Genomic DNA, 27,755 nt, shown 5'->3' with positions numbered 1-27,755 from the left:
TTTACAGTAGTGCTTCTTGTGACTGTCTGAGCTGTCACAAAATAAACACAAAGGGTCACAAAGCAATTAACAAGAAGTGATTTAAGAAAAAAAGAGTCCTCTTTATTAAACAGCGTCACTACTCTTTGTGATTTCCTATTTAGTCGTAGAAATGTCATGCAAATTTAATGATCTGGCAAGGTCTGACAAAGACAGTTTTTGCTTAAAATGCTCTCCGAGACGTGTTAATTGGATGCAAGTTGGCATATTGAGTTTTTAAAACTAAACTGAAAATATGTGCAGATGAAAAGGCTTAAAGTTTTGCTCTGTACAGGTTAGTTCTTTGTACACAGCCTGCAGCTGCAGGTCCTCTTATGATAACAAATATGAATACCTTTAATCATCCATTTTCTCTTTGTACAACACAGCAAAAAGAAAGGGACTTTCATCCTATCATGACATGACTGACAAACATGATTCCGCTGTTATTTTCCTGATGGTTGTATTGAAATGTGATCATACTAAGTACTAGACACGTACCAAGGTGAAACTGCACAGTAGTAAGTTGATTGGAAAGATCCTTCACATGAAAGTCGGTGTAACCGCTGAGGTCGTTGCTGTTGTGCTACGTGATGTATGCCTTTTGCCCACAGTTGTGTTGGATTGTAAAAACATCTCTGATCAGTTTAGCGAGTAATAAATTTAGGGAGCCCAGGAGTGCTGTCTCAAATTCATTTGAGTGTGCTAGTGTTGGGTGATGCAGAGATGTTTCTGTTCGCTGTGGATATTTGTCTTGAGGAATTAGTCCCTGTTGGCATGAAGGACAGAGAAGGTTGTCCTATAAATTGTCTCTGTATTTTCTCCTCTTTTGCTTTGCTCTGTCTGACTTTGCTCGTCCATATTCACTCCCAGGGTTTCAATCACTGTTTAAGGCTTTTCTCACCTGCTTTACTTCTTCCTTGCTTATTTGGAGTGCATGGATATGTGCTCTAGGCTGAGTATGCTCCATAAATACATGCAAAACTACAAACCCTGGTCTAAAAAAAACCAGCTCTTTTCCTAGTTTTTTACACTGACTTCAAATGTGCAATTTGACTTGCACGTCGAGTTTGCACATCAGGTTTTTGACATACACATCACTGTCATTTTGACTCTTTTGAACATCAATATAATGGACAAAGAATTAAAGGAACACTTTGAAAACACATCATATCTCAGTAGGGGCAAAAATGATCATGATTGATGTCTGTACTGATATGTACTGGATAATGTGTTAGCAATGAAAAGATGCCTCATCTTTTCCTTTTAAATGAAAATGGTTGACCTACACAGGGCTAAATTCAAAGATACCGCAAAAGTCAAAGTAAAACAGTGATGTGGCAGGGCCGTCCATTTAGCTGAAATTTTGTTGCAGCAATTTAAAATGGTTCTCGTAGTTTGTATGCCCCCTTACATGCTTGGATGCATGCCTGACAGTGTCGGGGATCGTGCACCAGGGGGAACCCGGGACCCACTGCACCATCGTAGGGTCTGACAGTGACAATGACTTCATCCCAATACCTAATGGTAGTCCGGGTGCTGTTGTTTAGCCTGTAGAGGTTTGTGCGTCCCTTTGTGGATATGCCTACCCAGACGTCACTGACCCACCATCAGACCAGTCACCCTGAACAATGTCACAGGCAGCAAAATGTTTCTACTTTATCTCTAGACCCTTTTACACCTTTCACATGTGCTTAGGGTGAACTTGCTCTCAGCTGTGAAAAACACAGGGTAGAAGTGGTGGACCTGCCAACTCTCGTATTCTACGGCAAATGCCATTCAGCCTACATGGTGCCAGGCAGTGAGCAGATGGCCCACTAGAGGACATCAGGACCTCAATCCACCCTCACACAAGAAGCCTGCCAGAGTAGACTGTCTAGAAGTGCTCATCCTGTTCCTCTTTGCACAAAGGAACCAATGCCAGCCCCGTGCATGGGTTATGGACCTTCTATGGCCCTGTCTAGTTCCTTCAGAGCAACTGCCCATCTCCTAGAATCTTCTGTGTTCTTGGATCTGTGCTGGGAGACACAGCAGTCCAGCATGTGAAAATGAAAGTGTAACTTTCATTTTTTCTTAATCAATTTATATCACCACAATGTCTCTAATTTTGACTATTTTTGACCAAACTATTTATTTATTTAATTATTTTACTGTAAAAACAGCCTAGAAGATATAATACCAGAGATGTGTCAATTTAGCTCAAAGTAAAATGAGGTCATTGTTCTCAAAAATGCCCAAGTCATTTGCTTTTGTGCTCAAATGGCTCATCCGTATCTCTTTGCAAGTACCAACAGTAGTTGCCCGTCATGGTCGGATTAAATTTTCCCTGATATTGGTTTTCTATCACTTTCATATCTCGATGAAATCCTTCCTGGTGCCCATTGCTGACATCACACAGGTTTGGTGGAAACAAAGTCAAGATGAGAATTTTAATAATAAAAAAAGAAAAAGAAAAAAAAGCATCTTCAGTGACATTCATGCGCTCATTCGGTGATTCATTTTCAGCATCTTATCCACAAGCTCCTCGTAATTCTCTGCTCTGTGATTGCCATGAAAATTCTGGACGACCTGCAGGACAGCTATGGTTGAGACCAAACGTATTTTATAAATGCTGAAATGCATCACCGTTCCTGTTCAGTCATCCTAGTAGTCCAAAACTTGGAATATCAACTAAAAAAAACCCCAAAAAACCCAGGATGTGCTAGTCGTAGGTTTTTAGATTTTGAGTAGGCAAGTGAAATGTTTGTAAGTACAGGTGAAAGGATCCCAGGTATGTGGTATCTTTTGCTTGCTGGGCTGCTTTGAGATTTTGCTCTCTGTATGACCTAAGCAGCTTCTTACTTTGCTGAGGGGATGGACTCTAAATGTATGTCCTTTTAAATTGATTATTTAAAGATCTCATTTGTCCACACTTCATCTTCCCTGATCAAACAACCTAACAAAACCTGGGGTCATCTGTGCTATGAGTTCGCGGTCTGTCCGCTTCATTATGACAGACCAGAAGAAAGTCCTTCAAGCTGTGAGTTCATTTCAGGCAAAATTCTAAACAGGCAAGGCTCACAGAGTTTTCTGTGGTCTTTAATTCAGTCTTTTTTTTTTATATTGGATCAGGCTTTTCCGCTCACTCAAGCTAACAGCTTCCATTCTTTCACAATGAATTGAATCTTTTAGTTAAGTACTGTAGTTTAGCAGCTGCTCTGTCATTTTTTTTCAAGCAGAAGTGGAATTGTCAAATATTCCTACTCTTCAGATGCTGCTTTCTGTGGCCTATGTTGGTGAGAGTGGCAGCCATGGGTCAGAATGGAAGGTTGCTCTGTAATTACAGGGTTGAAGGTTTGATCCTCTAGCAGATGTGATAAAGTGTACATGCTGGTGCAGATGCAGTCACACTGTAGTTTTTCTGTGAATTCCACATTCTAGTATCCTCACTAGTGGGCTGTCCACTTTGTACCCTGCCTCTCATCTGGGTTAGAGTTAATTAATAACTCATTTGGCAGCTTTACACAATATGTTATTTACATTTAAATAGCTAAATAGCTCATCTTATTCTTTTATAAGATGCCTTGGTTTTTACTCCATTTGGTTTAAGAAGCACTTGGCTGTGGCACAAGCTGTAAAGCAGCATTTGAAGTCTGCACAATTGGAGGGATACTTGTGATTGACACAGAGCTGTGTAATTTCCTTCCTAACACTGCTTTCAGATCAAAAGCAGATCGGATACTGAAGCAGTAGGGTTATCACGATGATCAGTAGTCTGTGAAATCAAAGAAGAACAGTTTGAAAGCTGCGAAACAGCCAGCCAGCATAAATACTCACAACTCTGAAGAGAAATGTGGATAAATGGATCTTATAAAAATTTTAACATCTTGAATTTGGCCTCGAACGTCACACTTAACTGGAGTTTGTGACTGAATAAAAGCCTGTGCAAAAAGTCTGGAGCCCACCCCTCTTTTCTTCATATTTGGGTTCTAAGTGGTCTTAACTAATGGTTCTCCAGGCTTTCTGGACATTTGCTGCATTTTCACTTATTTCTTTCAAAGCAAAACATCACCACTGTCTTGACCAGCAGCAGTGCCTCATCCTGAGAGCAGTTGAATCGCGTCATAAAAATGGCACAAGGACTGTCGTGAGCATGCTTCCTGCTCCTAACCCTAACGCACCAGGACCAAACCTGTGATAAAATGTGTTGACACTTTCGTCACCAAATAAAAACAAGATGAAAGTGTTCTGGACAGATAAGATCTAATTAAGTTGCGTAGAAAGGCGGGACAAGTTTACTTCTGATTGGATCACTTCTAATCTCCTTGTGCAGCAAGGTTAGAGACGCACATTTGATCTGATCCTGAGAAATGGAGTTGGAGTGAGAGGTTCAGCTCAGTGACTACAGGCCAGTGGCTCTAACACCAATAACCATGAGGTGCCTGGAGAGCCTGGACCTCAAATACATCAAAGTCACTATTCCACCTACTCTGGGCCCATGTCAGTACACAGACAGAACCAGCATCAACAGATGATGCCATTCCCATCACCTTCTACACCACATGGACCGCCTGAAACCACAGGGAACATTTAATACCACAGTTGGTCAGGATGGGCCCCCACTGCTCCTCAATCCTCTCCTCAGCACAGGAGCCCGACAAGGCTGTGTTTTTAGCCTTTTCCTGTACTGTCTGTATGTATAAGACTGCATAAATGTCATTGTTAGGTTTGTAGATGAGACGGTGGAAATAGGACTGCTCACTGGTGGGGATGAGTCTGGCCACAGAGAGGAGGCTCAGAGGCTGACAGATTGGTGTACTGAAACAATCTGGCTTCTAACACCACAAACACCAAAGAACTAATAACTGACTTCAGGAAAAATCAGAATGTTGACTCTGTGACATACTGGGGAACCTGTCTGGGGTGTACTCCACTTCTTGTCCCATGGCAGCTGGGATAGGTTCCCCTGCGACCCTAAATTAACTGAATGGATGGATGGATGCACGCAGGGATCAGGGATGGACACAGGGCTGGATCAGAATGCCCAGATACCATTGAACGTAATTGAGAGGATGTACAGAATACAACACAGCCTTGTTAAAAGAAAAAAGCCCAAGATAGACTGTAATTCCTGAAAACTATGAGGAACATAAACCTGTCTCAAAACCTTCTGGTGTCTTTCTGCTGGCACACTATTAAAAGTGTCCTCCTTTGCAGCATGCTGACATGGTAAGGTAACATCTATGAAGCGGATAAAAAAAGGGACTGCGGAACGTCATAAAAGCTGAACAAAAAGATCACCAAGACACAGTTGCCAGCACTTGGAGACGTATACACATCGTACTGCTTGCAGAAAGTACTCTGAATCCTAAGGGACGCATCTAAACTGTTTGAATATCTGTCCTCAGGCGAGCGTTACAGGTCCATCAAATCACAGACGACAAGATTAAGACACTTTTTATCCCAGATACATCACAACACTGCAAATGTTTCAGTAAACTTCATCAATTTTCAATGTATCCAGCAAAATATAAAGAAATGAGGCGTGGCACAAGCTCCTTATGTTTCTCAGTTAATTCAGGGTTTTTGAGGAAACCTTAGTCAGGCTGTATATGCTGTGATGATGAAAACTGGTGATGCAGGATGAAGAGAATCTTGTTTCTCGGGTGCAGACAGAGTCATAATCAACATCCACTTAACAGAGCATATCTAGGCATCAGATTTAGTTCTTGGATATTGATTTATCTGTCAGAATCCAAGTGAGAGACGTGATTCATGTTTTCGTGGCAGATTTTGTGCTTCAACATGCTTCTTGTTGTGTGGCAAGACAAAAGTCCCCATCCAGCTGCTGCTTTCTTTTCTCAGAAGGACGTGTTCCTGAGAAATTCGCCACTTACGTCTTGTCGTCAAAACAATCTTAAATGGCCTTACTTTGTGCTTATTGCTCTTGTGTTGTCATGGTTTCACATCCATTAGTGGAATAGCTAGAGATTTGTTTGACATAAACTGAGGTAAAAGCACTCAATGTTTGTCTCCTTAAAATAGTAGTGGCATTTTCTCCACTAAAGTGTCTGTCTGGCAGGCGAGTGGTGGCGCTCAAACAGTTTAGAGGCCTGAAAGTTCATCTCTCAACTGACAAAAACGGAATCGCTCCCTTGGGTTTCTAAGCTTTTTGTGCGGAGCTACTTCACACATCACACTTAATCCTTTTGTGGGACTTTTTCTCAAATCAAACTTTTCAGGGGCCTTGGTTATCTGACACATTTGCTCTCATTATACAAACTTCTCAGACTGCGTCAGGTATTAAACGCTCAGCAAGTTGTTTCGTATCCTTTTATCTGTGTTTAGATCTGTTGTCCTGCCACCTCACTAGATAACCTGTCCATTGCCTACAAATGCTCAGAAATAAATTAGGGTGACTAGTACAAAGGATAGAATTCAACAATATGCATGTAAAAGCAACATTGTTCAGAATTTAGTCTGCTCCAGCATTAAGCCTTCGGTGCTGTGGCTGATGTTTTGTTTTTGTCGTTTTATCATTGTGTTGTGATGACTCTAGTAAAATGGAATGGAAAAATGATGGCAGTGGTGGTGGGTTAAAACATACAATTACCTGCATTTTTCCTCTCCTGCAGCCCAGAACTGTTCAGGCCTGCGGACGTGTTCTCAGTGCTTGGAGCAACCTGAGTGCGGCTGGTGCGGAGATCCCACCAGCACAGGAAAGGGCCTGTGCATGGAAGGTTCGTTCCGGGGTCCCATGAAAAGACTGGCGAAGCAGGGCCAGCAGGGCCCGTCGCACGACATGAGCCTGGAGCCAGGCATCTGCCCCAAAGACAAAGGCTACGAGTGGGCCTTCATTCAGTGCCCCGGTGAGTACTAAACTTCCTGTCAAGCTAACTGAAATTACAAACCATCTGTCATGTCAAGTGAGGCATTATTACCTATTGGAGGTCACTACTTAAGCTTAGGGGGAAAAAAAAACAAAAACAAAAAACTCTACCATGGACTCCTGTTACAGCCTCCCTATGCAACTAATCCGTCCCTGCTGATTCCATGCAACCTTATGCCGGTGTGACGTTTCATGCTTTCATGAAGCCCCTGTCCATACTGCTATGTTATGTAAGATGATAATGTAGCCACTGTAAGTTGTAAACTGAGAATGTGAGCAGCGCTCAGCAGCTCGCGGATTACTTAAAAAACCTCAAGAAATCAGATATTTGTGTGAGTTTTGGTGAGTCTAGAATGAATTAAAAGACTTGTAATATTTTGCCCAATTAGAGTTTTACGCCTCTAGGCTTGAACTCCACCATCATTGTGTCTTTTTCTCAGTTGTTCACTTTTTATAGCATGGTGCCTCCGGCCGCCGTTGCTGCCATCGTGGACCCATTAGAGTTTTGAATTGTCTGTCCATCCTTCCCAAACGCTCTCGTGAATGCCTTGAGGGACTTTCTTCAAATTTAGAACAGACCTGTATTTGGACTCAAAGATGAACTGATTCGATTTTAGTGATCCGTCGTCAAGGTTGGGGTGACCTCAAAAATTCATATGATTCACACAAATGTCAAGTAGGATTTGGGCATTATTGAACACCACATCTCAGGGACAGAAAGGGAGATTGTGGCCGTATTTTACATTTGCCATAAACTACACTGGTGACGCTAATGGATACCCACCTTGAAACTGTTCTGCTTGGCTAAAAATGCACATAAACTATTCATCTTTCCAGTTACATGCTATTTAGCAAGTCAGTTCAGTTTCACTTATATAGCATCACATCACAACAATTAGCGTCTTGGTGTGCTTTATATATTAGGGTAAAGACCCTTTAATATTAGAGAGAAAACCCCCAACAATCAGATGACCCCCCCCCCCCCCCCCCCCCTCTAGTAAGACAGCACTTGTTTTAAACAGAAAACGCCTCCTGGCAGTCTAGGCCTGTTGCCATTAAGGTAGCATTGCTTCTTTCATGGCTGCTACTTTGTGTTCCAAGCATAATAATTTTTAGCAAATTACTTCAACAACTGCTCGATAGCGCGAGCACTTCTATTTACCGTCAGATACAGGTAGTTTAAGGAGTGGACGTTATCCATCCTAAAATATCGGGGGTCATACTGATGCATAGTTTCTTACATGCTCACTGTGTCCACACACTTTGTCTGAAAAATCAGTAACAACAAGGTTAATCTGCAAATTGTTGAATAGATTATCTTCAGGTTGATTAAAGGATTAAACTATTACAAATATTACAAATATTTTAAAAGGCAGGTCTGGATAAAATAACAAGTCAAACAACAAAAAGCTTTTGGATTTCTAGGATGCTATAACAACTCACATATGACAAAGGCAGCTTATGAATCCAAGAATATTTGCTTGGGTTGTCAAGTTAATAAATTTCCTATAATTTTTCATTTTTCTTGCTGTGACAAAGCAGCAGAATGAACTCTTCTGTCTTTTTTTGCAGCATGCCAGTGTAACGGCCACAGCACGTGCGTTAACGGCAGCGTTTGTGAGCAATGCCGTAACCTCACCACCGGTCCTAACTGCGAGACCTGCATGCCTGGTTACCATGGCGACCCGACCAATGGCGGCAAATGCCAGGGTGAGTGCCGCATCACAACAGACATTGGTTATTCTGCATGCATACGACTTAATGGCTCCACTTGTTTTTGTTGAGGCAGTCGAGTGATGTACTTTAACCCCAACAAGCGCCCCCTCCCAAGCATGTTCTCATCATCGTTATAGATTTCATTGCAATGCAGGAGATCAGCATTATGAAGTTTAAATGATACAACACAGAGTGCCTTCTCTAGGTTGTTTTAATTTGACTCAACCTGCTTTGTGTAAGTGATAATTAAGCTTTTTAGAAGGATATGGCCTGCTTTTTGAATTCTAATTGATGTAATATGTGGTGAATATGGTGTAATGCAAGTTGATAACCAACAGAGGGCACTATTGAGTGTTGATAGTGATAATTTGCCCACTCATGTTTGATTAATAACATGCAATATGTTGGTTTCCTAAACAGGCACTTTCCACCCATGGGATCCAAATACTTTAAATTTACACTGTGAACATGCACACAGCCTGACACACACACACACACACACACACAGCTAGGAAGGGGGAAAATTGATGCTTTAAGCTCAACTTAATACAAACTTCAACACATGCAGCTCAGTAGCCTAACTGCTTTACCAGTTTTCTGGGTGTGGTGCTCTTTCTTGATAGAAAACCTCTTTTGATTGAGTTTTTGATTAGCTCATGAGGGAGATTTATTATCCCAGTCTCCTGCCCAATGGCAAATAAATTTTTCTTAAGTGACTGCAACCCATAAATTATGCTGAATTCCTGTTTTCTAAGCCAAAACACATAATGTCTGCTAAATTTATTGTGGAGAGTCGATGTGAACGCAATACAGGAATGGGTATTAAATCAAATACACAATGATCACACTAGTATCTGATAACTGTCTTGGCTTGTGTTTCTTAATGAATGGATCACAGACTGGCTGAAGGCTGGGAGTACAGGCTCCTTGTTGAGAGGAGATTTAGCTGCACTCAATGGTTATGAGACATGAATAGCATTCCTGAGAAGTTACATGTGGGGTTTTGTGTGACTCGCCAGACATGGGAGACACAAATTTTGTGGGCGCTTTACAGTCTCAGATACCATATGTTGCTGCTCAGGCTAAAGCTGTGAGTTGGAAAGTGAAACTGCACCAGTGAATACCTGTCACTATTCTCCTCATTCTCCTGGAGCCTGAGGACAAAAAAAATCATAATTTGTGATAGGAACATGTGAATAAATTCACAGCGAGGAGAACCACATCTAATGTGGCTTTCACATAGTCAAATTAAATCCCCGTATCACCAGCTGTCAATAACAAGAAGTGTTGGAGGAAGTGTCAGTATACTCAGTTAAAAGCTTTCCAGTCTCCTAAAATATTCATGCCATGCTGGAAAGGGTGCACTACTTGGAAAGGAGGGAGGAGGATCCACTGGTCCTTCAGTAATGCACCTTTTCAGTGTTTTAATGATTACTGAACTGAAAAGAATTGGTCAGTGTTTTTTTTTCCTTCTTTTTTTTGTCCTGCAAAAGCAAACCTGAAAGGCTGTCACAGTAGAAGCACTTTAGAAGCCAATTCACTCATCTGTCACACATCTATTGCAGCACTTTCTGTATTCTTTACACACACACAGACACACATGCCTAGCGGGTATCTTAGCCTTTGTTTGGAGGTGGTGGTTCTCCTTCATGTCTTTGAAGTTCAGCCAGTCTTTTGGGAAATACATTTGTTTACCATCTTACCCAGATCAATATCAATTTCCCCCTCTGTGCAGTCTTACCTGCACAGGTTTCAAATGTATAACTGATCACATATAAGTGTACAAATCCAAACCAGCCATGTGTTTACTGTATCAAGTTTTTTTTCTTTTTTGTTCAGGTTTGATATTGATCATTTCTGTTCTTGTACCTGTCTTTTTTCCTTTTCTTTTTTGGCTTTGCTACTCTCTGTCTTCCCAACCTTCTTTTCCATCTGGTTTTGCCTGTTACAGCCTGCAAGTGTAATGGTCATGCAAGTGTGTGTCAGGTGTTAACCGGCAAGTGTTTCTGCACCACCAAGGGGATCAAAGGAGACCAGTGCCAGCTGTGAGTATATTGGTCACTTCTCGCTCTCTCACACTCACTCATACAAATTTTGTTCCTGAAATTTAACCATGGAAGATGCACTGACTGCTTCCATCATTTTCCACTATGTGTATAAATGCACTAGATAGCAGGGCTGTTTTTTGTTTTTTCCTTGTAGCTACTTTTGTGCTTTGCTCATACCGAGGCTGATGACTTGTAGCTGGTTCTGAGCTTTGGGTTGCTTTAGATTGATCCACTTTGCCTTTGTTAGCTTCTTTAAAATGTCTGTATTCATCTGGGTGAAGGTGACTGAAGTGTCTCATTAAGTTTATTGTTATGAGCGTTTTATGTTTACTTTGGACAACTTTGTGTCTTCACTCTCAGTAAGGAGCTTCCACACTAATGACATGTTAGCGTGTGACTGCGAGTGTGCAGCTGTGTGCCTGCGGTGCTGGGTGCGTGTTGCGCGTGAAATGGACCGGCCTGTAATCGGACACACGTGAGGATGATTGGCTGTTTACGGGTCAAGACTGAAAATGCTGGAAATCAGCTGATTTCGGTTTGTGGCTGGTTGAGGTTGATAACAGAATAACAAGATAAAAAAAATAATGTAAAGTATCTGATTATATATATTCGTATTAAATCCACAATAGAAAAATACCATTTAAGTGATGGAAAAAAGTTGCTGCCTGATTACTGGTGACTGTTTACCCGATGAAGATCTGGGTTGAAATCTCACCTCTTTTCAGTGCACTCAGTTTTTAGGAGCTGTTGTCCCATTACTTATGACCTGCGGCTGACCTCATTGTAGTACTTGCTCTTTTGGCTGAGTTTTATTTCAGTATCAGAAAGGTCAGATCAGAAATACCAACAATGTTCCGACTAAACTCCACTGACTCACGGTAATGTGTTCAGAGCGATTCTCTGAACAACATAAGCGTGTCAGTAATCACTTGGGATAGAGCCTTGAAGATGTGCTTGTGGCTGTTTTAAGGAAAACAAGTGAGGTACCCGGCTGTAGGAAAGCACTATGTGCTTTCTTCATGCTTTAAAAAAATTGTAATTTGTCTTTACAGACACACAAATTGAACTGCTGATTGAGTTAAACCAATCCTAGCAAAACAACATTGTTGTAAAGTAGAGTAACGGGTAGCTGGTTACCCAAAAGAGGTCTTTCTTGACAAACAAATAATTAGTATGTTAAAAATATTCAATTTCTGTGGTGAAGTGGATCAGTGTGTTTGTGTAATTGTTTAATTTGGCCCCCGTATTGCCGTCATGGATAATTCCAAAAGGCATTAAAACAATTACTTTGGTTGATTTTAAGTCATTATATAGCCTGACTTTCACCAGCCATTTTTAAAATAAATTTAATGGGATTTTTTTATTACATGATTTATCTCCTGCAGTGACTCATGATTTTCATAATATAGTTATGAGGATTGATTTCTGACCAATAAGAACGGCTCAATTTCTCCTCATGTCGAGGCTTAGATGCTGATGCTAATGGCCCTGTGGTGTAAAAACAGGCAGTTGGCACTATTTGCCAGGAACTCCACCTCCAGGGTGATTTCTGCTGACACAGTCGAATCCACTCGCGTAGGAGGACCATCTCTTAGCTGTCTGCTTTCCCAGTTGTAAGCATAATGGAGACTGATATTTCTGATAACCCTAATGCAATAAGCCTTATGGATGGGTCAGCGGCAAACATATGTGTGCTTACGTACACACTCACCCACAATCTAATGATTTTTTTTCTCTCTCCAAAGTCACCCAACACTCCTTTGTGTTTTGATCAAAATGAGATAATCCCCCTCCTGCTTTTCTGCTTTTATAATTCTCTTTGAAAACACAAGGAAAATAATGCATGATCACAATATACATGAAAAATAAAAACATTGACTAGAAGAATTCATAAAGGTTATGGGAATAAGAGGGAAAGACTGCAGAGAAATCAAAGAAGAAAGAAAGAAAGAAGGGCTACAGGAGAGCGAGACCTTTCCAAACCCTCAGTGCTTTCAGTCAACATTGAGAGCAAATAACTAACACTTTGCACAATTGGAAAAAAATGTCACATTGATTTTTGCTACTAGATTTAATGTTGTGCAGTGCAGTACAGTGTAGTGTTATACTCAGATAGCAGGTGGATAACAGTTAATAAAAGAAACGTATTTTCTCATTTACTGCAGAATCAGACTCGAGTATCAGAACAGGCCAGGCAAAGCTTTGAAGCCAGCTTCGAGAAGATCCTTGTAGCTGTTGCTGATTATCACCTTGAAATTTCAACAGTACTAAAAAACTCCCAAAACAACACTTCTAAAGTGAGGGCACTCTGTTATTTTGTAGGTTACTTTGCCGTTATGCTCATGATGGCTACATTCAGACATACTCATGGCCGTGTCTGTGTCATTGACAGGCTCTGTTTTGAATGAATCTGCTGGGCTCACAGATCATAAACTGGGGGGCAAAGAATGGGCTGCCATGATTACAAAGGATCTGTCACTTTTAGTTTTTAGTCTTAGATCAGCAGAGGTGTAACGTGAGAATTTTGTATAACCAGATAAGCTTTTCAGCAGCATTCTGCACAAGCTGTAGATGATGCATGGAGGGATTGTTTGAGGCAGGTGAAGAGGTGAATTGCAATAGTTTAAAAAAATAAAATAAAACAAAAATCTAAATCTCTGACTTAGATATAACAGGAGGAAATGTACTCTTTCTTAACTGATGAAAACAAGAGCTAAAGAGATGCTTACAAACATGCAGAACCACTGACAACTCCCCACGCAAAACAACTCCCAGGTTTTTTTTAAGATTGGTTAACATAACAGAAGAGTGAACCCAGATTTTAAATAACAGGGTAGCAGGGGCGACAATTAAAACTTTAGAAAAACACTGAGGTTTAAAAGTGATATAAAGCTGAATATCATCAACATGCCAGGGTTTTAAAAAATTGTTGGTAAATGATCTTAAATGCCGATATAAAGGAAGTAAATACAGTGGGGTGCAAAAGTTTGGGCAACCTTGTTAATAGTCATTATTTCCCTGTATAAATCGTTGGTTGTTACAATAAAAAATGTCAGTTAAATGAAATGAGATGAGATAGCCTTTATTTGTCAGTTGCAGGTCTTTTGCCCACAACCGAGATGACAGACCTTGCCGACCGTACATACAATACAAACATCACATTGGGGAGACAGGTCAGGCCAGGTAGTGAGGAAAAAAACATTGAAATGTGCAACACAAAAGGATAATACAGGAATGCACAGGTATCAACACACCATAGCACAATAAACACAGACAGCAACATGGGAAAGTGTTCCAGTGTGTACATCTGATCTGCGCCTCCAGCTGACCCGATGTCCACATCGGAGGGGAGGTAAGCGTTGGAGGTGGCGTTGGATAGGGAGGGTGATGCGTCAGTGAGTGCTTATCAGTATCAGTATATGTATGTGTGTGCGTGTCCATAGTTCAGCTGAGACAGTGTCCTTCGCCCTGCCAGGCTAAGTAAACAGTCTTCCAGCCAACCCAGGTGGCCTTGCATGGAATGGGAAGGAACAGACTCAACACAGTCGTTATCAGGGAGTTTTTGTTCGGCTCCAGCCTTGAGCCCACAGCTGGCGCCGAAGGGGTAGCCGGATTATGATGGTGATTTTTCTTTTGCAAACAACTCATGAGAATTTCAAGCTGTTTTTAACACTCCGACACAGGTCTCTCAATCTCCCGTTGGATAGCCGCGAGTTTCTCCGTGATGTTCTTAGCCGTCGATTCTGTGGTCTTGTCACTCTTTTGCTCACATAGCAGATTCTGAGACCTCACGACCGCAGCCAACTGATCCGAGATGTAATCCAGCTTCCGCCCAGAGATGTTGTTCTGAGTTGATTCTTTCCTGATCTAATCCAACATACATACGCTCAAAGGTGTTATTCTGAGCATTCATTGCAATCGTAAGCGCCTCCAAGCTCTTAACCATGCTGCCTTCAGTGAGCCCTTTCTGAGAAGTCGCACCTGTCGTTTCAATCCCAGCGGGCAGCCTTGTGGGGGTTTGAACAGCCGGTTCCGCTCTCTTAATTCTCCAATAAACCAGGGCCAAGCCAGCTCCGATCAGCAAGAACCCTGTTATCATGGTTCCGAATAGGTAGATATCTTCAGCGTCCTCGATCGACAGTCCCACGCAGGCACACGATCCTCTGCCACCCGTCCATCGTGTATCCGGCAGGGAAAGTCCCTCCAGGGCACTCGGGTTCTCCCGAGCCCAGACTTCTCATCAAAGGGTGTCAATAGCATTCAGAGACCAGTTGATCAAATCCATAATTCTCTTTTAGGTTATTGACACAGACTGTGAGAGAGTGTTCCAGGGAAAGTAATACAAAAAAGACATGAGACTAGACAAGGACATAAGAACTAGCAGGGAAGATAAGGGAGAGGAGAAAAAGTGCGTCCGCCTCCTCCGAGAGCCAAAGAAAGAATATATCATATAGGAGACACACACACAGTGATATTTGAGAAGTGAAATGAAGTTTATTGGATTTACAGAAAGTGTGCAATAATTGTTTAAACAAAATCAGGCAGGTGCATAAATTTGGGCACTGTTGTCATTTTATTGAGTCCAAAACCTTTAGAACTAATTATTGGAACTCAAATTGGCTTGGTAAGCTCAGTGACCCCTGACCTACATACACAGGTGAATCCAATAATGAGATAATTTAAGGGGGTCAATTGTAAGTTTCCCTCCTCTTTTAATTTTCTCTGAAGAATAGCAACATGGGGGTCTCAAAACAACTCTCAAATGACCTGAAGACAAAGATTGTTCACAGTCATGGTTTAGGGGAAGGATACAGAAAGTTGTCTCAGAGATTTAAGCTGTCTGTTTCCACAGTTAGGGACATATTGAGAAAATTGAAGACCACAGGCTCAGTTCAAGTTAAGGCTCGAAGTGGCAGACCAAGAAAAATCTCAGATAGACAGAAGCAACGAATGGTGAGAACAGTCAGAGTCAACCCACAGACCAGCACCAAAGACCTACAACATCATCTTGCAGCAGATGGAGTCACTGTGCATTGTTCAAGCATTCGGTGCACTTTACACAAGGAGATGCTGTACGTGAGAGTGATGCAGAGGAAGCCTTTTCTCTGCCCACAGCACAAACAGAGTCGCTTGAGGTTTCCTAAAGCACATTTGGACAAGCCAGCTTCATTCTGGAATAAGGTGCTGTGGACTGATGAAACTAAAATTGAGTTATTTGAGCATAACAAGGGGCGTTATACATGGAGGAAAAGGAACACAGCATTCCAAGAAAAACACCTGTCTCCCATATAATATATTTGACTGACATTTTTTATTGTAACAACCAACGATTTATACAGAAAAATAATGACTATTAACAAGGTTGCCCAAATATTTGCATCCCACTGTACAATGAATGAAAATGGGGCCAAGAACAGAACCCTGTGGAACACCATGTGAGAGTGGCAGAGTGATGATTTGTAAGTTGATGTGGCAATGGAGACGCTTCTATAAGCATTAAAGTGAACTGTTCAAATGCTGGACCAGACTTGCTCACCTGCTGTTTCAACCTCTTGATCAATACTTGTTGGTCAGTATTGTCAAAGGCTGGGCTTAAATCCAACATCACTTCGAATGAACTCTCCTGAATCCCTGAACATCAACAAATCACTTGAGAACAGCAGGCTCTGCCAAGGGACCTCTATGGGAACCAGACTGAAACTTTTAGAGAAAGTTCAATTCTTCCATAGAACTGAAGTGCAGTTACCTTTTATTTTTAACACTTTTGCAATAAAAGGGAGTTTTGAAATGGGCCTAAGTTGTTCTCTGAGGGTTGTATGTCTTTTGGAGCCAACTTTAAGTGGTCACTAAGCAGTTTTTGGTACTTAATGGGTTGGCTTTGTGCTTTGTTTATCTAACCAAAAGACTGCCACTCGCTTATGCAAAGTTAAAAACATAATATGCCTTAATATAATGCAACTTAACTCATTCACTGCCATTGACGTCTATAGACGTCAATTCCGTTTTTCAATGGGAGGGGCCAGAATACAACCTCGGGCAGCTTGTCAGTGAATTTTATTTTTTCATATATTTGTAAATAAATTGTTTTGATAAAACATAACCTTTCTCAGTGTTATTTCTGTTTTATAGAAGTGAAAAACTTTTATATGTTAGAGGTGTCACAAAGCAAGAAATATTAGTGTCAAAGGCACTTTTCTGCTTGAAATGTATTTTTCACAAAAAGCTCGTTTTCTCCCTTTTTTTGGTCAAAACAGGCATTTTTGGTGGAACCCACCTCTCTTCTACAGCTGATTACTAAAGAATGGAAAATGGTAGAAACAAGCTTTTTTTTTTGGATGAAAGAAGAGAGTCTGTTCTTCATTTTGGTAGGTTCAGCGTTTATATGATCATAACACACAGTTTTCTGTGGCTCTTCAAAAATGAGTAAAAATGCTCAAAAACCCTGGCAGTGGGGAGTTACCTGATTTGAAAATGGCTGGCAGTGAATGAGTTAATATATAATGCATAGTACATATAACCTACCAGATCATATCAAGGATGATTGCTGCAGAGATCTTTATGGAGCCCTGACATTTCCAATACATAATGCATGTTTGCATCTCTAATGTCAAAATCAAACCAGGTTTCATATACAGCTACGTTGGTGTAATGACACAAGTGTAATCTAATTACTTTTTTTAATATCTTGTAACTTTCAAGCTCTCATTACATATAATCATTGTGTCCCCAAACACTGTCAGCCGCTCGCTTGCACCATCCCTCCCTGTAAGCCTAAATAAAGACCTCTTCGCAAGGGTACTCTGCCTTTTGAGCATTGTGCACAGAAGTACACACATGCAGATTTTCACTCGTGCATGCTCTGCATCTACTGATGCCATTAGGACCTCCAAATAATAGCTGCACTAATGAAGTGAAGGGTGCATCGGTGCAGAATAGAAGTGCTTTTGAAAGCGATTGAAGAGGTCTGAGCTGCATCATAGCGATGAGTCAAATAAAACTGGCGAGGGAAATATTTATCATATTGCTCATTTGGATGCATCCAGTGTTCAGGATCCTTCACATGCTCGGGGGTAACGTGCTGTACCTCTCAAGAGTGTGTGAACATATGCATGCCTGTGCTAGCCTGCACAGATGTGAATTAAACTGTAAGGGTTTTAAGCACATTTCTTCTCTGTTGTTGTGTCTGTCTTTGCATTTTTGTCTGTTTTAATCACTGAGCTGGCACAGGGACAGGCAAAGGTTCAAGCTGAGTGTAGATTAAATTAAGATACAGTTCAAGGGGACTGCCTGAAGTTCAGATGTGTGCACGGATGCATGCAGGTCTAGATTAAATTAAGATACAGTGTTGGGAAGCTGCATTATACTGATGAGCACATGGGTACTTGTGTGTTTTGCCATCTGCAAATGCCAAGCAGTTGAAATGCCCTGCCAATGACGTTCTGTTAGGCTCAAAAGCCTGTGGCAGCATTTGTCCTCTGTCCTTTGTACCGTGGTAAAAGACCACTCTGCCCTGTCCTTGCCTGTATAACATTATAACAGCAAGAGGGGGCAGAGCTGACCCCTCCTGAGCTGTGTGAACCTGCCTCCTTTAGGTCACTGAAGACACCGATCCTTGTTATTTAGGTTTTGCTGGGTAGATGCAGTGTTAAAAATCCATCTTCTGCACATGTGCATTGGCGTGAGTTATTGTTTTCATTACATGACGTTTTCAGTTTGAATGAGTTTACCAAATGATTAAAAATTTTATCACCTCTTTATAATTTATAGAGTTTATTCCTTATTTTCTAAACAACAAAAATCTAATACTATAGAGTGATTTTAGTGTTGTAAAATGTGAACACTAGAATTTGAAGATCCGACTGTAATGCTGCATAAAAGCTGAGAAAGGATGCATGGAGGTTGATTGCTGCTCAAAATGAGTTAAAACACATTTGCAGCAGTAATCAGCAGGTATAATAAGAGCTATAGTACCAGTAATTGAAGCCACAGTGACGATCCTCTTAAAATGTTGCCTTGTACATTGTCGTTCTGCGAAATAAATGGGCAGATGCCTCAGATTTGGCACAGTGGTTACTGTATATGTAGAATCACTCTTAATCATGACTTCGTGACATTTCAAAAATGCAAAACCTTTCTTGCTCTACATTATGAAGAGTGGGAGCACATTCTTTGGTCTGATGAGACCAAAACAGAGAGAGGGGAAAGGAAAAAAAAGTTAATATCGGATGAACTACAAGACGTTTTGCTCGAACCTGGCCAGAGCTGCCACTGTGAACACATAGTCCTGACACTGAAGAGGTGGGAGTGCGATGATATGGTGCTGCGTGAGTGCAAAGGGTGTTAGAGAGATGACATTTATAGAGGGCATCACGGACATGGTCGACGAGATGACTCCAGGAGCCTGGGAGAGGAGGAATATTCCAGCATGATAACGATCCAAAGCACATGGACAGAATTACATAAGAGTTTGTCTAAATGAATAAAATGAAAAATGTAATCTGTTAAAGTGTTCCTTCTGATGCGAATCCAACAGCACACCTTTGCAGTATTTCAGTGAGAAAGGCAAAGGGACACAACCCCTGCAGCAAAGGACAGGCTGGGCAAAAATTGTCACTGAAAAATGTCAAGACAAACGTCCTCCACGCCAAGAAGGATCAAGTCTACCATCATAATATAGCTGGAGATGCACAATATTGAGAAATGAACAGATTCAGTTATTGAAGCTGTGCAGACTTCTGTTGTTGGTGTTCTTTTGTATGATGCAGTCAAACGAAACTGTTAGTTTGGATTTTGAATAAATCCAAATGTCCCGTTTGAAAGCTTGAAAGTAGTGCAACTGTTGTAATTTTGAATCATTTGAATTTGAAGTTGCTGCACAGGGGTGTAGTCACTTCTGCTGTGCACTGTACTCCTGAGTGTCTGAGAGGAGTCAGCAGCTACAGTAATATGTGACATATAAAGCTGTTGTCAAATCAAAGCTGTTGTGTAATAGCTTTGCTTTTTTTTTTTTTTTTTTTTAAAGCATTTTTGACATTTTTTCTCCCTGGTGATATTTAATGTGCCGAATGACGTCTGGTGACCTTCAACCCCCGTATGACTGGGTTTTTATTTTTGTTGGTTTTTGCACAGTACGTTAGGTGGTGATAGCGTCTGTCTTGCAAATCTGAAATGCTGCAAACCAAGCCAGTCCCAAATTATTTTTAGAGTCAGAGTCATCCTCATTCAGTGTAACATCACTGACGGCCTCCTCCTCCTCCTCAGCGGCGTTCGTGCCTCTCGGTTGGCTCGCTCCACTCTGTTCCCTCCTTTATTTGCCGTCCCCTCTGACTCCTCGACACCGCCTCGGATATTCACATTCTCACAAGTTTAATTGGTTGTCTGCAAGATGAACCAACTGTGAAGCCTAATCAGTGTGATAATAGGTTTCTTATCTTTAAAGTAACACAACAATTTTCACCTTATTTGTGCGCTTCAATTGCATATGTGGCATTCATCAACCTGCTCATTGTGGTCAGTCGCTAAAGAGTGATGACAGTGAAGTTCGGAGTGAACTGCGGACAGTTAAATGCATGTACGTGCGTTGAGAGGCGGAGCAGTGCAGTCCAGTGAACATTGCCATATGTTCCTCCTCATTATGGGGGCTTTAGAAAGCAATGGGGCTGATAAAACAGAGCAGTTGATGGCGTTCTGTGGATGTTAACAAATTATTTTGCTTGGAAGCACTTCATTTAAAAGTCAGACTGTTTTCTGGCTGATACCACAACATCCTTGTTGTGAAAAAAAAAACCCCAAAACTGTAGTGGGTTTTAGCAAACTACACAATCTTACAGGAAAACCTGGATGTTTAAAAAGTGTTGACTTTAAAGGAAAAGCTTGAGACTTGAATTTAACCTCTCTTAGGCTTATTGTAAGTTTGACATCCCTGCCTTAGAGGGAGAAAAAAGCATGGCTGCAAACCCCTTTGACATCATGAGCCACGTACAGTACCAAAGAAACTAGTTTTACTATGCATTAACTATCCACTGTAAACAACTGACATTTATGTTGTAAATAGTGAAAAAACAAACAAATAATAAAAAACAGGCACTTTTAAAGGGATTTTTAAATCGTGTAATTATTTTGTAGGATGAATAGGAAGTTGGAGATCTTTATCAGCAGGAAAAATTAGGGCTGGATTGCGGGCTTTGCTGTGGCGATTATGACACCCCTGCCCTAAAGTATCAGAGAAACAAGGAGTTGCACTTAACAGCGTCCAAGCAAAAGCCTCCTGTTTTCTGTAAAAACACTTTTGAGTTATGGACAGAATTAAACGTCATGGGACAACCATTTAGTTATTTAGCCTGTGACTGTTGTTACTGTGTTCAACCCCAGCTCTGATTATCACATCTGAATTTTAACTTGGGTCAATAAACCTGGTCCATTTTGAACTTTAAATTTCCTCCTTACTACGTGCAAAACTCGGTCTTATCTGACTTTATTCCACGAGGAGGATTCCCCTTGATCACCGGTTATTCTCAGTTAAAGATTATATTTCTCCAAAATTCAAATAAGAGCTGTTTTTGCTCCAAGGATTTTAAGGGCTTAAACCTGATCACAGACCTCTGTGATCAAGCGGAATGTGAAGTTTTGTGCATGTGTGACGTTGATAAACAACATTTTTTTGGGGGGGGGGGAAGAGAGAAAAAAATCTAATTAACTTTTACAAACTATCAGATTATTTCCTCTTTGTCAAAAGTAAGAGACTTGATGAGGCGCCAACAGCAGGAGCTAATGCGCTGGCACTTGGCAGACACTGCTTCTGATAAGAGGCATTCTTGCTCTCAATCTGTTCGCACTCTTCTTCATCTTGTTCTCTCCTCTCTGTTTTCTTCACTGCAGATGTGACTCAGAAAACCGTTACCTTGGCAATCCACTCAGAGGAACCTGTTACTGTGAGTAATTCTCCGCTGGACAGCTACTTGCTGGAGAGACAGCTCATATGCACTCGCTCTCACAAACACACACCTTTATTATTCTTGGCGATTCTCTCTCTCTGCCTCTCTCTCTTTCTGTCTCCCCTCTCTTTCTCTCTCTCTCTCCCCCCTCTCCTTCCACTTCCACTCTTCCGCCCAGGGCAGATGGAGCATTTTAGCACTTTGGCACCAGGGGCGCTTGTTCGGTGACAGAATGACTTGTCGTGAAAATGTCAAGTGCATCAGAGGGAGTGAGTGATTGAGCTAATCAAGGAGACGGAGGAGTAAAAAATTCTCCACTTGTCTACTCACTCAATCACGCACCTACTCATTTATTCATTTAGAAAGTTGACTAAATGATAGATTTTCCTTTCACTTAACAAGTCAAACTATCAGTGTGCGTATATGGAAAAGGAACTCGAATGACACGAAGCTGACACCCAGCGCCGAGTGGTAGCACATCTGTGCCCCCCTTCCTGTGTATACTGTACACGCTGGTTTGTTTGTGCTTTGTGTGTTTATTTGCATGATGTGGTGTCCTTCACGGTGCTGCGGTACTTAGCAATTTGTTATCTGCCTTTCAGCACTCCGCTACTGACAACAGAGCCTTTGCCAAGGTTTTGTCCCTTTTTGAAATGCCACAGCCTGACAACAGGCTCAATGGGGGGAAGACAGGAAACTAAAAGCCTGAAGCTTGTTTTAACCTCTGGACACCACTGGGACTTGTTCTTGAGCTTAGCTGTGCACTATTGTAAACATGGCAGTGCTCACTATCCAAAAGACCACTGAGCATAGATTAGCACTTTGAACTCATGCGACATTATCCAGCTCCTTTGCAGTGTGTGTTAGTTTGTAGTTTGTAATTGAAAAATGCAGACCTAAATGTATCTCCCAAAGCCTTCTGTGGCTTTAATGCCATTTTACTATTAATGTGCAGTTTTTTGTTTTTTGTTTTTAATCATGAGTCAGATCTTCAGGAGGCTTATTTAAGCCTATAAAGAAATACTTTTTATTCTGTGGCTTTACAGGACATCTCAGACTCTGGCCGGTAAATTATGTAATTTATATGCCAAAAAATAGCTCCTGCGAATTCGATCATCCACTGTCTTAGTACTCATGCCCCTGCAGTCCCCCAGGGAAAAAGTAAACAGCTGTGGTACGAATGTGAAAGGACACATTTAATAATAAAATATTTGATGCATGTATCTCCTTTAAAAAAAAAAAAAAAAAAAAAAAGATAATTTAGCATTACCAGTGAAATCATCTGTGGCAGTTCATTAATAATAAAAACTTCATTAATCTCTGGTGAAGATTATTTACTCTCAGGGTCAGGTTAATCTGTTAGTTCCATGCTTGATTGCAGCAATCAGATTTTAGCCTCTAGCCTGTGGTGGTAAAGCTACATCTGCCAGCTAAGTTCTTGATGAAGCTGTCATCTACGTATGATGTACGGGACATGGGACAACATCTGAGTAATTTCTTTCCTGTCTGGTTTTCTAAACAGACAATCTTCTGATTGACTACCAGTTCACCTTCAGTCTCATCCAGGAAGATGATAATCACTACACTGCCATAAACTTCATGGCCTCGCCTGAGCAGGTAACTTCTTCAAGAAGAGTTTTCAGTGAGTCATCGGGAACGATGTTAGAGTTAACATGAACACAGCGCTCTGAGGCACTCACATTTAATTATTCTGGTTACTGGTCAGTTGTTTTTGATAATTAGAAACATTGAGCCTGACATTGCTGTAAAAACGTTTGTAATGTAAATTGTAAATTGTGCAGTATTTAGATGATTTCATTAATGGATTTATGTTTTTCATCTAAAGCAAACCAAGAATTTGGAAATGTCCATAAATGCGTCCAATAACTTCAACCTGAACATCACGTGGTCGGTTGGATCAACAGGTACTCTTTTTTTTTTTTTTCTTCTTCTTCTTTTTGTACTTGAAATGTTTCTGGTGAGTTATTAGTCCCAGTCATTTTAGTATCCATCCTTTTTTTTTATCCATTATATCTGATATTCAGGGTTGGAGGTGGCTGAAACCTATCCCCTCTGGCAAAGAGCAAAAGATGGGGTACACCCTGGACTGGTTGCCACTATAATGCATGGCTAACACAGCAAGACAGAGAACCATTCACACTTTTTGGCCAATTTAGAATCACAAATTAACCCAACATGCATGTTTTTGGAGTGCAAGAGTACCCAGAGAGAAGCCATGTAGGCACAAGGAGAACAGACATAAGCAAGATTAGTAGTAGTGAGTTTGTCTCTCCTGTTCCAACTTCTTTGTCACAAATAGTATTAGGTATTCTCAGCAAAAGTTATATGTTTCGTGAAGTCGCGAACCAAGAAAAAAAAGTATCTTTCAGGGTTTTTTCTGGGTTTTTTTGTGATTTGCGTGACAGAGGACATAAATGAATAGGCTGGGTCTCAGGAGGCTATTTGGATGTTATAAAAATGTCCAACAAAACATCTATAAAACTTTCTCAGCATTCAAAGGTCACCAAAGACAATATTCAAACTGACAACAATTTGTTGCTTATTTTTATCCACATGGACTCAGGCTGATTAGATGTCCTCTATTTATTCTGAAGTCTGTGACATAAAAGGTTCCTATTGTTCCCACATTCACAGCATTAAATGAAATAATGACTAAGATGCTTTCAAATTGAACCTAATTACAAAACAAAGCCTTTGTTTAATCAGTTTCATTCAATTTGAAAAAGAAAGTATCTAATAACAAATGTGATTAATACCATACAATCAGTGCTTTAATAATAATAATAATAATAATAATAAAAAATAAATGTATATACAGTATAATGTCTGTGTGTGTAACATTATGATATAAATATTAAAGTAATGAATTAGTCAGTCAATATAAGAGATATAACAGGAACAACAACGCGCCTTCTCTCGTTAGTGTGTACCGTGTCACTGTTGAGTGGATATTATAGGTTCCCTGAGGAAAGACACCCAAGGACACTGCAGTCGTCCAGTGCCACTGTTTATCTCTGGCCTCCCCTCCTCTCAAGTCATCTGCCGCTTTCTCCTGTCCACACAGCACTGACATTTTCTAGCCACTAAGACACGTTAACCTCCCGCGCGCCTCGCCACCACCTTAACCTTTTTGGAGTAGCGTTATTAATATTTGAAGTTGGGTCCCCTTTCTCTGCTAAGATATTGTGTCTCAGAAGGAACGGGACCCTCTTCACAATCGACGAGCGCGCGAAGCGCCTTTGGGTGGGGGAAGGAGAAGGGAGAGGAGGGGTGATTTCAATTAAGATAAACGTGCTCACGTAGCCACAGTCAAGCTGTCATTTTCACTGCTTTTGTTTCAGAGCCGTGGTTTGGAATGTCAATGTTGAGAACCCACTGACATGAGGAAGAATAAGAAATGACTTGGAACGTTTAGATAGATGGAAGATTGAGTTTTAAGAGTTTTAGTCCAGAATATGTTTATATATTGATTTCATTAGGGATATCAAGAAGTTTGTATACACAAGACACAGAAAATTTACGGTTTAGTGTTTAGCATACAGAATTTCATTTAAGGCATATTGCATCATCCTGTTTTAAAATTTTAAGATGCCACTCAGAGAAAAGCTAAAAATGGACACAAGCAAGAACTGATTGTTAACAATAGTGGATCTGAGCAGACCTCATGCAGACTTCATCTTCTATAGTTACATTAAGGCAAAGTTAGGTCTCAAACGACTTAATGTCCCTCTTTTAGGCTTTTCAACCACATCTAGAAATATTTAAAACATTTCTGTTTTACATAAATAACAATGAGTGTGTTAGATGTTTATATTCTGAACATAAACTCTTTAACTCTACAGCTGGAACAATCTCTGGAGAGGAGGTGCCCATCGTGTCCAAAACAAACATCAAGGAATATAGAGACAGTTTCTCATGCGAGAAGTTCACCTTCAGAAGCAACCCCAACATTACTTTTTATGTCTACGTCAGTAACTTCTCATGGCCCATCAAGATCCAGGTAAGAACTGCGTGTGTGACCTTGGACTGACTTATGAGAAGCGGATAAGACAGTGAGCTAATCCTCTCTTATGTGCTGTGACTGTTTTCAAAATGCTAAAAACACACGTGAATACAGTATGTATGAATAAATCTATAAAAGAATTAAGACAAAAAAGAGCAGGAGCAGCCATCTTTGCACATGCAGAGCTCTATTGTCACTCTGGGTGATTTCAAGTGCACTCGATTGTAATTACACCTTCAATGAATGTGTGTTCATAGGTGCACAGCTGCTTTTTAGCAGGCAAAGGCAAAAAGCATTGTTTCAAATTTGTGCCCCTCTCCCTGAATGGATCCAATTGAGGCTTTGATTGGTGGGCCGCTTGAAAATACAACACTGAAAGATGTCTCGTCCATTTGCTTTTATCTACTTGCAGGAAAACAAAAAGGTCTAGTGTAAAGGGATGGGGGATGGGCAGGGTTTCTTTGTAAGGAAAGCTTGCCCATGGACAGCACACACGGGGAGTGTTCTTTGACATTTTAGGGATTATAAATGTTGCTTAACATTTTAATTCTATAAATTGTAACTAAGCCTTAGAAACGCTCTCTCTGGAATATGCTAAGTTTGATATAAAGTACATTAGTACTAGGATATGGAAGGTGTCAAACCCATAGAATTAACACCCGAATCTGCTGTCACCATGCAATTTAATACAACGAGATAACAATTGTCCCCCCCCAAATATCACACAATATCCATTTTGCTAATTAGTCCACTCCCAAATATTGATTTTTATATTTCGTCCTACAATTTCACGAGGTAAATGAATGGAACACCTTGGAGTAATAATATCTGTGGGGTCAATCCATCTTTGGAGGGGGCCTGGTAATAGTTTTCTATTAGATTTCCCAGCCAACAGTCGCTTATTTATTATGGACTAGCCTGGGCTGTACAGCAAATAGCTTCTGTAACAGGATAAGGTCTCTCTTTCTTTGCTTGTCTTCATGATGCATGGATGAGAATGGAGACCTGGATGAGATAAGACAGGATTTCTTCTTATGAGGGTTTGTATGTAAGGCCCAAACACATAAACAGATTTAAATATAGACTTGGATCGTAAAGAGCAGTTTTCATGGAGGGAAAATGTTGCCACCAAATCGTATCGTCAGCATGTTCCTCCGTGTAATAAAAGGCCAATTGTAATAGAAGAATGTTCTCAGATGATGAAATTGATTGGCTTAGATGGATGAATTGAAACTGAATTAACCCTACACATATTGCTTTGACCTCATATCGTGTGAAAAACAACTTTATAAGCACTAAATAGACATGTCCAATTTACTTAAAAGCCAGCTAACATCTGTGCACAGTGTGCTTTGTGAGTCATGTTAGCCATGTCAGTAAGCATCTTATTTCAGATCAGTGATTCTCATTTTCTACTTAATAGGGTTGGAAAAAGTCAAAGGTGGCAGAAGTTTGGGGGGTAGATGAAGTTGTCATTAAAGAATATTAGCCCCGTGACTCTGTTATGCTATATGATCATTAACATACCCCTTTCTGTTTCCTGTGATATTGACATAGCCAAATATTTAGCTAACCACTACATTTCAATACAATCTAGACATATCTGCACGAATAAATAAATGTGTAGGTTCAGCCACGCATCTTCTTCTTCTTCTTTTTTTGGAAGACCAGATTAATTTGATTGTTAAATTAGCATTCAACGCAACAGATGTGACGCAAGTAATCCACCTCTAAAAGCACAATTTGTGCCCCGTTACCCAAACCAATGTGTTGCCAACCAGGGGCTCCAGATGACATTGTGTGTGTTTGTCTAAATGCTTTCAGGCTACAGTGCTTTCAAAACATCTACAGTAGATAATGACTTGTCACAATGATGTGGCCTGTTATGTGATTTAGCTGCCAGGACTGTGCGTAATCTCTCTTTTAATGAAGATGAAACATGTTTCTGATGAAGCGTCATTCACTGCCATGTTGCCTTTTGGATACGTCGGCTATGGTAGAGAGAGACTGCGTTATTGCTGAGATCTGAGATCAATGGGTTAAATAAATAAAAAAAAAAGTCAGCATTGCGAGTTATTTTGGATTTTAAAATGTTGTATTTATTTTAATTTATGCATCTGAAAAGAAAAATGCTATTAACAATATTG

The 27,755-nt window shown here is 40.6% G+C and overlaps 1 protein-coding gene across 1 annotated transcript in view; it reads left to right on the top strand.

The window, feature by feature from the left end:
• Positions 1 to 27,755, top strand: part of atrnl1b (attractin-like 1b) — a 71,614-nt gene that overhangs the window by 15,965 nt on the left and 27,894 nt on the right. Inside the window, exons 18-24 of the mRNA XM_085361420.1 lie at positions 6,633 to 6,866; positions 8,459 to 8,596; positions 10,554 to 10,647; positions 21,529 to 21,581; positions 23,107 to 23,201; positions 23,431 to 23,509; positions 25,448 to 25,605. Of these exons, the coding sequence (XP_085217546.1) occupies positions 6,633 to 6,866; positions 8,459 to 8,596; positions 10,554 to 10,647; positions 21,529 to 21,581; positions 23,107 to 23,201; positions 23,431 to 23,509; positions 25,448 to 25,605 (851 nt within the window). The remainder of the gene's footprint in view (positions 1 to 6,632; positions 6,867 to 8,458; positions 8,597 to 10,553; positions 10,648 to 21,528; positions 21,582 to 23,106; positions 23,202 to 23,430; positions 23,510 to 25,447; positions 25,606 to 27,755) is intronic.

The sequence above is a fragment of the Diplotaxodon limnothrissa genome, linkage group LG8 (assembly GCF_057381915.1).
Source record: "Diplotaxodon limnothrissa isolate DT_005_m linkage group LG8, D_limnothrissa_male_GT1.1, whole genome shotgun sequence".
NCBI classification, from domain to species: Eukaryota; Metazoa; Chordata; class Actinopteri; order Cichliformes; family Cichlidae; genus Diplotaxodon; species Diplotaxodon limnothrissa.
This window is presented reverse-complemented; position numbering and strand designations above follow the sequence as displayed.